This window comes from Centrocercus urophasianus, unplaced genomic scaffold (assembly GCF_019232065.1).
Source record: "Centrocercus urophasianus isolate 14NV4802_14NV808 unplaced genomic scaffold, USGS_Curo_1.0 seq_33, whole genome shotgun sequence".
In the NCBI taxonomy this organism is placed as follows: domain Eukaryota; kingdom Metazoa; phylum Chordata; class Aves; order Galliformes; family Phasianidae; genus Centrocercus; species Centrocercus urophasianus.
Genome location: NW_024884900.1, coordinates 9,555,592 through 9,568,237, shown reverse-complemented (window position 1 = coordinate 9,568,237; position 12,646 = coordinate 9,555,592). Strand labels below are relative to the sequence as shown.

General features: G+C 56.7%; 2 protein-coding genes across 2 annotated transcripts in view; one reads left to right on the top strand and one right to left on the bottom strand.

Annotated features, from left to right (window-relative positions):
* The window catches only part of BAZ1B (bromodomain adjacent to zinc finger domain 1B), a 51,420-nt gene extending 43,773 nt beyond the window's left edge, over positions 1 to 7,647 (top strand). The window contains exons 16-19 of the mRNA XM_042829912.1: positions 756 to 874; positions 3,101 to 3,252; positions 4,913 to 5,016; positions 5,534 to 7,647. Coding sequence (XP_042685846.1) covers positions 756 to 874; positions 3,101 to 3,252; positions 4,913 to 5,016; positions 5,534 to 5,900 — 742 coding nt within the window. The 3' untranslated portion in view covers positions 5,901 to 7,647. The remainder of the gene's footprint in view (positions 1 to 755; positions 875 to 3,100; positions 3,253 to 4,912; positions 5,017 to 5,533) is intronic.
* A 2,906-nt stretch (positions 7,648 to 10,553) lies between these two features.
* On the bottom strand, positions 10,554 to 12,645 carry FZD9 (frizzled class receptor 9; the record flags this gene model as incomplete). The annotated part of the gene is made up of 1 exon (XM_042830420.1): positions 10,554 to 12,645. A coding segment is annotated over one exon (1,740 nt), but the record flags the coding sequence as incomplete, so codon positions are not given.
* Position 12,646: the final 1 nt, after the last annotated feature.

Sequence of the window (12,646 nt, the reverse complement as noted above, 5' to 3'; positions counted from 1 at the left end):
TGCCCTGCTCTACAGTGGGAGCTAATTCTTACTCCACTTACTGCTCAAGCTCCCTTGTCTCCAGAGGACCGAGACTCCCACAATAGCTTTGTCTTTGTCCCCATCTGCCTATGTGTGCTGCTTTGTTTTCCTGTGTTTATTATGGTTAGAATGCTTTAACAGACACATGCAGAAAGTTAGAACTGTCCTGGGCAGGGTCTTTGTGGCTTTGATGCCAGCATGTAAGAAGTCTGAACTGATGATTTGCTCAGTAATACGTCAAGTTTAGCTGTGAATAACACTAAACAAGGTCTGTTTCCTGTAGTGACAGGGGAAAGCAGTAAGGGGGAAATACTCCAGCAGGAGCCGAAGGGGAAAAAAACAGCCCAAAGTAAAACCATTGTGAAACTCCTCAAGCGAGGCTTGCAAACCAGGGTGAAACAGCAGCACTTGTTCACAGAGAGGAGAATTGTGCAGCAGTCTCAATGTCAAAATCTATTATCACATGGTTATCTAGAACAGGAGTGGGGAAAAAGGGAGAAAAGTCACAGATTCAGCTGTTGGGGTGTTCCAGCTGTAGTCCGAGAAGTGTTCTTTTAGCTGTAGCTACAACTTGGTCCTCTGGAAATACACTGGATCACTTCAGTTTGAGTCGGGATGTTTATTTTACACACTGAGGTGGTCAAGTCTGTGTGTGAGCAAACAGTACGGGGGGCCCCAGGGCTCCTCATTCCCAGGTCCTGGTACAACACATGTGTTTACCTGCCGTGCTCTAGGAACTACACAGAGGATTCTGCTGAAGATGAAGGTGAAGAAGGTGAGGAAGCTTCTGATGAGCAAGATGCTGAGGAAGAAGAAGAGGAAGAAGAAGATTATGAAGTCGCTGGATTGAAACGTAAGGCTTTGACCATGCAGGAAATTAACAGAGAATATTAAGACTATGCCTTCAGTGTTCAAAGAATTGATCCAATTTTAGACTTGTGCTTTTACATGAAACAGGTTCTTGCGAGGAAATAGGGAATTGCACAAGGGAAGTCTGTGACTGTGTTTTCCCTGGGGAGCTGGAGTGAACTCCCTTCCCTCTGTGACAAAGATAGCGCTTCTGTGAACTGTTGTTCTCCTGGGAACACTGCAGACACCCGTTCAGCATCAGCAGAAGCTGCAGCAGGGAAGGTCTAGGGAACAGCATTACCTGTAACTGTTACTGGCAGTCTGTGCCTGCAGTGTGTCTTGGAAAACTGGAGCTTTGGCCACAACACTGCTGCTCTTGCTTTTTCCCTTCCTAGCACAACCTCGTAGCACCTTACATGCAGGATTTCTAGTGGAAAGGGGCCATTTTTAAGTAGTCAGACCAGGACCTCATCTGTTGGTTCCCGTGAGAAGGCACAGTAGTCAAAGTGCAGCAGGGCCTGGGCAGCCAGCACCTGTTGGTTGCATAGAGACCACTCAGGATACACAGCTGACTCACTCCTGAGCGGAGTGAAATAACATTTTCTAGACTCATCAGTGACTACTTGCCTACCCCAGCGTGCAGTGCAATTTCTGGTATGCATGTTGACTTTGTTTTTAAGGGAGTTTGACTCTGTCTTGTTTGGGCAACTTGGTGCAATGAGCAGCTCAGTCTCAGAACAGCACACAGCCAGCTTTTGCTTTCTGTCAAAATGTCCTTGACTGACATAAAATTAGCTTCAGCCTGTCCTAACCAGGGCAGATGGTGAAATTCAGAGACCAGGACCCCAAGGATTATCCTGTATTCTTTCAGGGGTTTCCATCCGGGTCTATCAGTCTCGATTCGCCTGCTTTATTCTGGTTTCAGGGGTGTTCACTGATACCCTGGCTATGCGTGCTGCTTGTTGTTCTGTGGTGTATCCATGTCCACACTTGGAGTATGTTCAGCCGATGTTGCGCAGCCAAGTCAGGAGCAAAGCCAAGGTTTCCAAACAATAGCATAAGGGTTACAGTCACTAAAAATAAAGCACTAAATGCAACCCCGTGGTTTTAAAGAGCATTAACGTGGAAAGGTCACTGTGGAAAACTTTTGTTTTAATAGAGAAGTCCCATTAATCCTCATGGCGTTTATCCTGAGGGATATAACCTAGAATGTTGGATTGTCAGACATCTAACACATGCCTCACGCTTGACACACAAGCAGGAGTGACAGCAGGCAGGCGGCCCGCTGCCCTGACACACGCTGCTCCCGCAGGGGGGCTGGGAGGGATGATTTATTGGGCAGGGCTGGATTAGAGGCTGCAGATGGAGCACTGCAGCACGCTGGATGCAGCTTGCTCAGACCCTTCTGACCAGATGGAAGGAGCTTGGCTGGGGAGGAAGACCTACACGTTCCCTTGGTACAGAGAGAAACTTAAGGCGAGGGCCTTCAACGCCGTGCTTGTCTCCATGGGCGCAGCGCTCTGACAGGCAGACTCGCACACAGAGCGCTTCTGTGGGACGCAACGCAGCAGCTCCTGTCTTGGGGAATAAAATCCCATTGTTTCCCACTCGCAGCTCCCCGCTGCAGTAACACGACACTCCCTCTGCACGCAGTTCGCTTTTCAGGGGGGCTTAGCAACTGGCTTACCCTCTGTGTGGGCCACTTGTAAGCGCTTGGCAGAGCACCCTGAGGGGCAGTGGGAACCTGCACCCGATGCTTTCTGAAAGGATGTTGCATTCACGTTTAAAACACATGTCTGTCCCTCACCATCCTTCAAGTCTGGATACAGCAGGGTTTCGGCGCTTCATTCTGCAGGTCTTTACTGCAACGCTCAGACAGAAAGCAAAGCTTTGGGGCAGAGCAGCTGAAAGCCTCCAGATGTCCTGCAGAAGCTGGTGTCTGCTGGAAGCTGGCATGCATGACCACCCTTAGAAAGCTGCTGCCAGACAGCAGTGGCCTTTTTTTGGATGTGGGCTGTTACCAGCATAGCTCATCTGGAGAGGGTATAGAGCACAGCTGACAGGGGCGTGTGCTGAGTGAGCATGGTGACAGAAAGCCGGGTCACCGCCATCATCCCTGCGTTCGCTGTGCTGTGAGTGAGGCTGCCTGGCGCTGCCACTGTGCAAAGGGCTTGTGATCTCTGCTTCCAGGTTAACCCATTCCTCTAAGCCACTGGCTTATGTGTTTCAGTGAGACCCAGAAAGGCCGCCCGCGGCAAGCAGAGCACAGCCATGTACTCCTCGAGGCAGGGAAGGCACCAAAGGAAGAAGCAGTCGCTGCACCCTGCCAGGGGACCCCGGCAGCGGGCTGCACCTGTCAACAGCGCAGACATTGATGAGCTGGTAAGAGCCAAATTGTTCCCCGGGGGCTGCTCACATCATGAGTTATAAACGAAACAGGTGTCACGCTTCCTCCCCTCCCCTTCCCAAAGAAATGCCCTGAATTGTACTGTGAAACCTGTGCTGGGCTGCGGGTGGGTTAACAAAGGAGGCATATCCTTAAGGGCCCGGTGCACACGGAGCAGAGATATGCCAGGCATCTTTCCCCAGCCGCTTTCACACATTGTCCCCCTTGATTAGCAGGCAGCCTGCAGCTTGTTAAAGGGTTTTAAATAGCATCCATATGTCTCTGCAGAGAGGTGGGGGGATCGAGGAGGTCCTGGATGGTCAGAGAATGCCAGCAATGTAGGACCCTCACTCCCTAGCCTTGGCCATTTTCTGACAGTTGTTGTGCGTATGGTCACTCTCCAACCTCCAGGACATAATTCAGCTGGCTTAGGTTTCACTTGACATTTAAAGAATAAAACCTTCTGTTCCTGAACAGAGCAATCTTGTGCGTGCGTGCTGTGCTGGTTGTCCTGGGGAGGGCCACACTGCAGCACATACGTGAGGATACCAGAGCTGCACGGGCCGTGTCACAGCTCCTGCTCCATCTGCCATCTGTCTGCTGAGCAGCAGTGGTGGTGCTGCCTGTGTACCCTGCCACTCTTCTTGAGTGGTTCGATCATGTCTTCAAGCTTCTTGTGCTGATCGTGAGTGGGCTGGCTGCCGGATCTGCAGCATCCTTCAGTCTGGTCCATGTTACAGAGTGGAGGGCAACCAAACCAGCAAGCTCATCACCGGCTCCCCCCATGAGCATAGTGAGCACAGTGAAATACTCAGGTGGGGAAAAATGTTAGGGAGCAGCTGGTCAGGAGCTCTGAAAAACTGCCCAGGGCTCTTCCATGAACTGTTTGTCCTGTGAAGAGATGAAAGCTGTTCAGGAACGTCTCCACGTGTTTTGGAGCCTTCCCATCACAGACATACCTCAAGCAGTGCGATGCCTTGTGAGCCGTGTGGCAGAGCCGAGGAGATCTCCCTGTGCTGACCTACAGCTCTGCAGGCAAACGACTGACCTTGTGTCACTCCTGTGTACAGGACAGCAATCCGGAGGCATCAGCTGCTCTCTGGTATTTAACATGGCAGAGTAGGCTCAACGATGGGCAACAGTACAGTAACAGTACAGCAACACAAGTGCTGTCCCCCTCTGCCTCTCACATGCTGTCCGCCAGGGGCTCATAGAGGGAATTTACACTCTGCATTTGCTGTCTGTATTCTTTGGCTGCTTGCTTTGACCATGTTGTCTTTGAACCTATCTTGAAAAAGCTTGCTGCCCCCAGTGAGAAGAGAGGCTGCTTGTGATCTATTCCCATCAGAGCTTCTGTATGGGGCTCCCATTTTGTAACTCAGGCCCCCACCACATGTCTTGGCTGTTACTATCAAAGGTCCCACAGCAGAGCACTTTCGATTATTGTGGAAGATGGCTACATTTGAAAGACCAGAAGTTTTTTCCTGCAGTACTTCTGTATATTCCCACACCATGAAGCGCTGGCTTGTGAGCGAAAGGATTGAAAAGAAAAGCTCTGCTAGGAACTAGCTGTTTCACCCTAGATATTGTTTGCTGAACGCTGAAGCTCATGGTGGTTCCCCTCCTTTTAACAGCATCCCTCCTTTGTGTGGGCAGGTCCTTCAAACAAGGAAGACGGCGCGTCGCCAGAGCCTCGAGCTGCAGAAGTGTGAGGAAATCCTCAGCAAGCTGATCAAGTACCGCTTCAGCTGGCCCTTCAGGTGAGGGGAGGTGGCCTCCTGCGTGCACACAGGACTGTGGCGCGCCATGCTGTGGTCCTGCTGGATCCACTGGCTGGTTGTGAATTGTGCATCCTGTGTTAGGTGTAGCAAGTGACACCTGGGGAGAAGTGCTCCATTAGAAGTTGCTCCAATAGAAATCACCGTGGTCTCAGTTCTCTGCTGGACTGGAGACCTGGGGTTCCTCTGGTGCAGGATAGCAATGCGATCGGTTGTGGGACAAGGGCAGGAGGCTGGGATCGGTTTTCAGCAGCCCCCGGGTTTGTGGGCAGTGGTGCACAGAGCCGTCGAGCCGCGCGCCGCTCCCTGCACCGCCCTCCTTCCTGTTACCAGTGCTGCGCCCGCTGCAGGGCTGACCTGTCTGCTGCTCTCGAGGCGTGTGGTTTGCGATGGCGCTGTGGTGGGGTGTGCTGGGGCTGCTGCTCACGCTTGGCAGCTCTGCACTGTGCAGGGCCAGAGCTGCTCATTTCCTTCCTCTTTGTGGCTCTTCATTCATCAGGGAGCCAGTGACCACAGAAGACGCCGAAGATTGCTGTGAGGTCATCAGCAACCCCATGGACTTCCAGACTATGCAGAGCAAGTGCTCTTGTGGCAATTACCGCTCAGTGCAGGAGTTCCTCTCTGACATGAAGCAGGTGTTCTCCAACGCCGAGCGCTACAACCAGAACGGGAGTCACGTACTGTCCTGCCTGGAGAAGACGGAACAGTGTTTGATCGACATGGTGCACAAGCACCTGCCTGGCCACACCTACGCACGCAGAAAACGCAAGAAGCTCTCTGCTGGTTGCCAGGGACTGGAGGAGCAGGAAGGGGACAGTGAGTCCGAGCCCCTTGAGCATTCCCGGGGGCGGAGAAGGAAGAAGTGAGGGATGGCGGGGAGGGGGGGGGGACCCGGGGGAGAGCCAGAGCTGGAGCAGGCCTTCTGGTGCTGCTGGGCAGCAGGATGGGTTGTCTGGAGGGAGTAAAGAAGCAGCAGGGCACTTTGCTATTAATCCAGCCTTTCCTTTGGCCCATCTTAACTTTAATTTTTCTGCAGTTTCCTCAAATGTTTTGTCATCCGTTGAGCGAGTGGAGATGACTTAACTGCTTCCTGCAAATTACACAGAGATGATACGTGTCTGTCCTTCCAGGAGGGGAAGGCGGGAGGGCGAAGGAAAGGCCTGGCCAAAGCCTGACTGGGCAGGGGAGCACGAAGCCTACTCCAGCTCCAGCCCTGCCGCTGCCTCGGGCTCTGCTGCCTGCACTGTGAGATCGGCCCCGAGCTGTGCAGGGAGGGATTGTGTTGCTCCACGGACAGAGTGGGTGCGACCAGGCCAACGGGCTGCTAGTTCTTGTATGTATATATTTATATGGTGTTAATTTTGAGCCCCTGCTGCAGGGCCGCGTAGCGAGCAAGCACTTACTTTTATGGAGACACAGCTTTCACCAGCATCCTAACACAATTGGCTTCGAGGTGCTCTCGCTTTTCCCCCCTCTCTTCTCGGGGAGCGATCTCTGGAGTTGTTGTGCTCCAGAGGGGTCTTCCGAGCTCAGCTCTGTGCCGAGGTGGCAGAGTAGGCAGCAGGTTTCCCTGCTCACCTTGACCAGCACGCAGTCGTAGCCCTTTGGATGAACCGAGTGCCAGAAGCATACGGGAGAGCATGGTTTTCTGCACGCCCCTGGGGAGCTCAAGGGCAAGGGGAGCAGCAGAAACATGTTACGTTTAACTTTTTAAATTAATTTTCTAGTAATTGAAAGTGGCTTGTTTCTAGCTGTGATCTTGTATAAAGAACACCTGTAAGATACCGTTGTCTTGCTTTGGCACATGTACAGTTTATATCAAATGGTGTTTGCTGTATATTTTCCCCCTCTGAAAACTCATTTTCCTATCAGTAGCTGGGGTCGCACCGGGGCACTCGTGAGGGTCCCCAGTCCCTCTCCAGCCGTGCTCTCATCTCCTGCAGTCACACCTCCCTTAGCTCACCTCCCTCGCGCCCTCGGTGCCTCAGGCTGCCCCTCGCTGGCCGTGTCCCAGCAGTGGGTTCTGCCATTCGGCACACCGGCTTTTCTCTAAGAAAAGAGTGTTCTTTAATCACCTTTCCATCATGACAGATTTTGATCATACAATCAGGGCTTGAACTTTTTATTATGGAGTTCTGCAGTTTGGAACAAACTAGCTACAGGGCTGCTCTGTCCCGGCTTTGTGACACGGAAAAACGGAAGCAGCAGTTGCAGCTCCTGTGATTTGAGAATAAAAGGATCCTCGGTGACAAGTTGCAGCCTAGTTTTGTGGAGTTTTTGGTTTGTTGTTTTGTTAACAGGTATTTGTTTCAGTTCTGACTGCTGAAGGCTGCAGCCACAAGACACATTTCCAGCCACCTCCCCCCACCCCAGCCTCAGCTCCTGCCCCACGGAGTAGCACTGACGTTTGTATCTCGCACGTCCCCATCAGAGGCCATGTTTTGTCCTGTTAATAGAGAACATTTTCTGCAGGTCCTACACAGTGAAACCTTTGGAACCGTACGTTTTTTAAAAATAAATGTCATTTGTGGGGGGAGGGGGGTTTCTCCTAAGGGCTGTACTTGTAATAAGTTGGAAAATGAAAAATAAACATTATGTACTTGTGTTTGTAAAGCCGGCTCGCAGCTCGTCCTTTGTGGTATCCTCTGCTCCTGCAGCACGGCGGCCTCGCGCCTGCTGGAGCTCCCACCAAGAGGCCCAGAGGAGCACTGAGCTGCATCAGGCCAGCTCACAGCTCTGCACTTCTGGGCCAAACGCTGCTCAGGTTGGGTGGCAGCGGCCCCTGGCCGTGCCTCTGCTCCAGGCGGTGGAAATGGCTGGGGCCACGTTCACACAAAGCTGGTGCAAAGCTGCGCTGACAGCAGGTTAATGTGCAGCATGGAGCTGTGTGCCCTGCGCTGGCATTTTGCAACCATGGCTGTCTTTGCTGCAGTCCTGAGATGGCCAAGGCCTGTTCTGTGTGTCTGACCAAACAGCCATCAGATCCCTTACCAGCAGGGCTGGGATGCTGCTCTGCTGAGCTTCAGAAGCAGGGGAAGGAGCTGGTGCTGATGTACGCCCAGCAGCTCTCAAGTGAGGGTGTTCGCCAGAGTTTTCCTGCACTTGTCCCAGTGCCACAGGAACAAGAGGGCGGTGCTTTCCTGGGTAGCGCTGTCACGCTGCGGCACCGAGCGCAGCCCCCCGAGCTGCGGTGGGGTCTGGCAGTTGGGCAGAGGAGGCTGAGGAGCCCCGCTGGGTCTGGGGGCTTCAACATTACAGGCAGCGGATAAACGTTTGCGCAGAGAAACCTCTCGGCCGTGCCGCAAGCAGGGGTTCACTGCCGGGTGTGCAGCAGGACCCGGGCAAACCGGAGCGTGATCCAGGCTGGGATGCTTCCAGGCCTCAGCGTGGAGTCCTCACACCAGCATCTGCCGCGAGACCTTTTCCAAGCCCTGCTTTTTATAGCAGCCCTGCATGGCATTACCGCCCCGTGAGACCCTATTAATAGCCGTCACTCGGCCAGTGGGCGGCCGTGGCACCCGCTGCACCCACTGCAACGCCGGGCCGGGCCTGGGACCCAACAGGGCTGAGCCACGGCGGCCAGCGGGACCGCACCGAGCTCCTGGGGCTGCGGAGGAGCCGCCCGGGCCGCCAGGGCTGATAGCGGGCGGTGGACAGGCGCTGGTCAGGCGCCGGCGGCCCCATGCTGCTGATAGTTGGGGCCCGGCGGGACGAGCTTATCTGGGCGAGCGCCTGAGAGGCAGCGAGGCTTGGCAAGAGGCAGGGTGCTCAAGGGCGGGCTGTCCCAACAGGCTCCGAGAGCCACGCAGGAGCTGGACGACCGCAGGGATGCAAGCAGGACACAGAGCTGCCCCCAGCCATCACTGCCGTGTGTCTGTGCTCGGGCCCACGGTGCAGCGCAATCTGGGGCTCAGTGTAGCTCAGGGCTCAGCCCCAAAGAGGCTTCGAGTGCGGAGTGCCGGGGCCTGGGTCACCGGCCCTGGCCCAGGTGAGCGGCTCCTGCCCAGCCCGCCTTGCACTGGACTTTGGAGTCTATCCCTGAGCCAATATTGACTCTCCCAACCCCGGTCTCGGCCCCGTTATCTGCCCACACTGCCCCTCCATGGCAGCTGAGAGGCCGCAACCCCTTGGCCCAAAAACTGGGCACCAGGCAGAGATCCCTGCCCAGGGATGGGGCTGACCACTGGAGTGCCCAGTACCATCGCATGGTGCCCCCGCAGCGACTCACTGGGCACCAACGGCCACAGAGCTCCTGCACAGCGCTGCACGCCCACTGCTGCCCCTCCATGTTGCCTTCTGCTCCGCTCTGTGCGCTGCCGCCAGCGCTGCTCCCGGGGGAGCAGAGGGTTTCTCAGATCCATCGCTCAACTTCTCCCCACGTCCCAACACCCCCAGGGGCGGTGGAGAGCGGATTAAAGGCGCTTCCCAACATCAATCGCAGTGGCAATGTGCACACAAAGCCTCGCTCAGCGCTGCGGTGCAGCACTGAAGGGCTGCGTCCCATCCTGGCTGTGGGCTGGGCTGGGCTCACAGCCCAACTGTGGGCCTCCACTGTTGCCCCTTTGTGGCCGCGTGATGCTGCAGTGCCCCCAGCACAGCCTGTGCGACTTCTCCTGCTGGGCACCAACAAGCTGGGAGCGACCTGGGCAGCACGGGGTGCTCGGTGCGGACGCTCACCTTGGCGCCGGCCGCTGGCAGCAGCTGGGGCTGGGGGCACACAGAGGACACGGCCCCTACAGGACACACCTTGAGCCTGCAGCTCTTACTGGGGCTCTGGGCCACCAGGACTAGTGCCAAGGAATGGTGGGCACCAACCTGTGTGTGCCAAGGCAGCTGCACACAGATGATGAGGGACAAGCAGGCCGCATGCTGCTCACTAGCTAGAAATGAGAGGACAGAGACTTCCATCCCATCCCACAACCCCTGCCCACTGCAGGGCTGGGCCCATGGGCTGGCACTGGGAGCCCATAGGCTGTAGCCAGGCACAGGCACCCCACAGCCACAGCTCTCCCTGGCTCCCTGGGCAGCTCCACCAGAGCCGCACAGTTCCTGCCCCGGCCCGGCAGCACCAGCTGAGGGTTGAGTTTCCCCTGGGACAATGGGGAAGGCGAGATGGGATTGTAACCGGAGCAGGGGATAAATAAAGCTGCCCAGAAGTTTCCATGACCCGCACCTCAAGCTGCTGCTTGGCACACCGAGGCCAAACCCTGTCCCCCAGCCCAGCACTGGGCTCCTGGCCCTGCACTGCACCAAGACTGCGATGGCAAAGCAGCCCCACAGCTCCAACCAACACCACTCAGCATCGAGCACTGAGCGGAAAACATTATTCACTACATGAGGATCTGTGCTGGTGGATCAGTTGGGATGCAGTACTGGGGTTAGGGCTGTCCTGACTCCTCTGGGTGCTGCTCCCCATCGCCCAGCCAGGTCAGCCCTGCATGCTGCCTGCACCACAGCACTGGTGAGCTCTGCACGGCCACCCTCAGCCCCTCTGTTCCTGCACACAGCACGAGGCTCGGTTGAAATAACACATCCAGGGTTTATTGTTTTTTCCATTCCTTGCAGCTAATGATTAAAAAAAAAAAAAAAAAATCTAAAATAAATTACAGAATTAAATAAACACGAACTGGATTATTCCCCTTCCTGCCCCAGCCCCAGCCGCCCCCCCAAAGAAAGCGTTAGAACAGTCACTGGATTTGGCAACAGCAACAACAACGGAACGATCCCTAGGAAAAGCAGCGAGCTGCCTGGGCTGGGCACTGCAGTGGGCAGCCCAAACCCATGCGCCCCCCATTCCACCCCACAGCGGCCCCGGGGCTCAGCCCTTACCCACAGCACTCTCCCGGTGCCACGCGGAGTGTCAGCCCCACGCTAGACGTGTGTCGGGTTGTCCAGGTACGGGTCCGTCTTGGTCATGTGCAGCATGACGGTGGGTGCCTTGTAGTGGCAGTGCACCCCGCCGCAGCTCACCCCGCTGCAGGGCTTGCCCCTCGTCCTCACGCCCAGCTTCCTGTTGCACAGGCTCTGCCAGGTCTGCAGTGTCTTGGAGCTCCACACCCACACCCCACTGGTGATGCCCACCACCAACGACATGAAAATCTTTAGCATAAAGACAGCCACGGTGGGCACCGAGGCCTCCAGCGAGCAGTTGGCCGCACGTCGGCCGGGCAGCGGTACGCAGCCGCGCTCCAGGGCACGCAGGTTCCAGTAATCCACGTTCAGGCGCTCGTAGAAGTAGCAGACGATGACGCAGGTGGCCGGGACGGTGTAGAGGATGGAGAAGACCCCAATCTTCACCATCAGCTTCTCCAGTTTCTCCGTGTTGGTGCCGCCCGTCTTCATGATCTTCCGGATGTGGAAGAGGGCGACGAAGCCGGTGAGGATGAAGGAGGTGCCCACCACCAGGTAGCAGGAGAGTGGGATGAGGACAAAGCCGGTCAGTGCGCTGACATCCATGCTGCCCACGTAGCACAGCCCCGTCAGCTCGTCCCCCGCCACCTTCCGCATGGTGAGGATCACAATGGTCTTCATGGCCGGGATGCCCCAGGCGGCCATGTGGAAATAGCTGCTGTGGGCCTCGATGGCCTCGTGCCCCCACTTCTTGCCAGCAGCCAGGAACCAGGTGAGGGTGAGCACGACCCACCAGAGCGAGCTGGCCATGCCGAAGTAGTACAGGATGAGGAAGACGATGGTGCAGCCCGTGCTCTCCAGCCCCTCCTGGATGATGTAGAGCTCGCCGTTCTCCCGGTCACAGGCGATGTTCTCAGCCCCTGCCACCGAGCGGATGATGAAGGCCACTGAGTAGACGTTGTAGCACATGGAGAGGAAGATGATGGGTCTCTCAGGGTACTGGAAGCGGTGCGGGTCGAGCAGGAAGGTGAGCACGGTGAAGGCGGTGGAGACAAAGCAGAGGGTGGACCACACGGCCATCCAGACGAAGGCAAAGTCCTTGTCCTCGCGGGACCAGTAGACGTCCACGCCGGGCGAGCAGCGGGGCGCGCAGGACAGGCTCTTTTCCACATACTGGAACTTCTCGGGGTTGTCGCAGGCTCCCAGCCCGTTGGGGCCACGGCCCTCTGCAGAGCCTGGAGGCCACGGCCGGGGCGCGACCGGCAGCATGCCCTGGCCCTTGTGCGGCTCCGCGGCCGAAGCGTTCTCGGGGGCCTCCATGCAGAGGGCGTTGGGGTCGTTCTTGGTGGGCAGCCGGCCGCAGTCAAGCGACTCGGGCCAGCCGAAATTGAACTGCTCCATGATGGGGACGCACTTGTGGCGCGCCTGCTCGCACATGGGGCGGCAGGCGGGGATGCTGGCGCTCACCTGGTCGGTGCACATGGGCGCGTAGAGCGAGCAGAGGAAGAAGCGCAGGTGGACGTGGCAGCCGTACTCCACCAGCGGCGCGAACTCGTGCAGCTTCAGGGCGGCCTCGCGCTGGCTCTCGTGGCCCAGCAGGTTGGGCATGCGGGTCAGGTTGTACCCGATGCCGCGGCACATGGGGATGTCCACGGGCTGGCACCGCGCCGCCCGGCCCCGCGCCGCCTCCAGCGCGCCCAGCTCCAGCCCGCGGCCAGCGGCCGCCAACTGCCACAGCAGCGACAGCGCGAGCCGCAGCCGC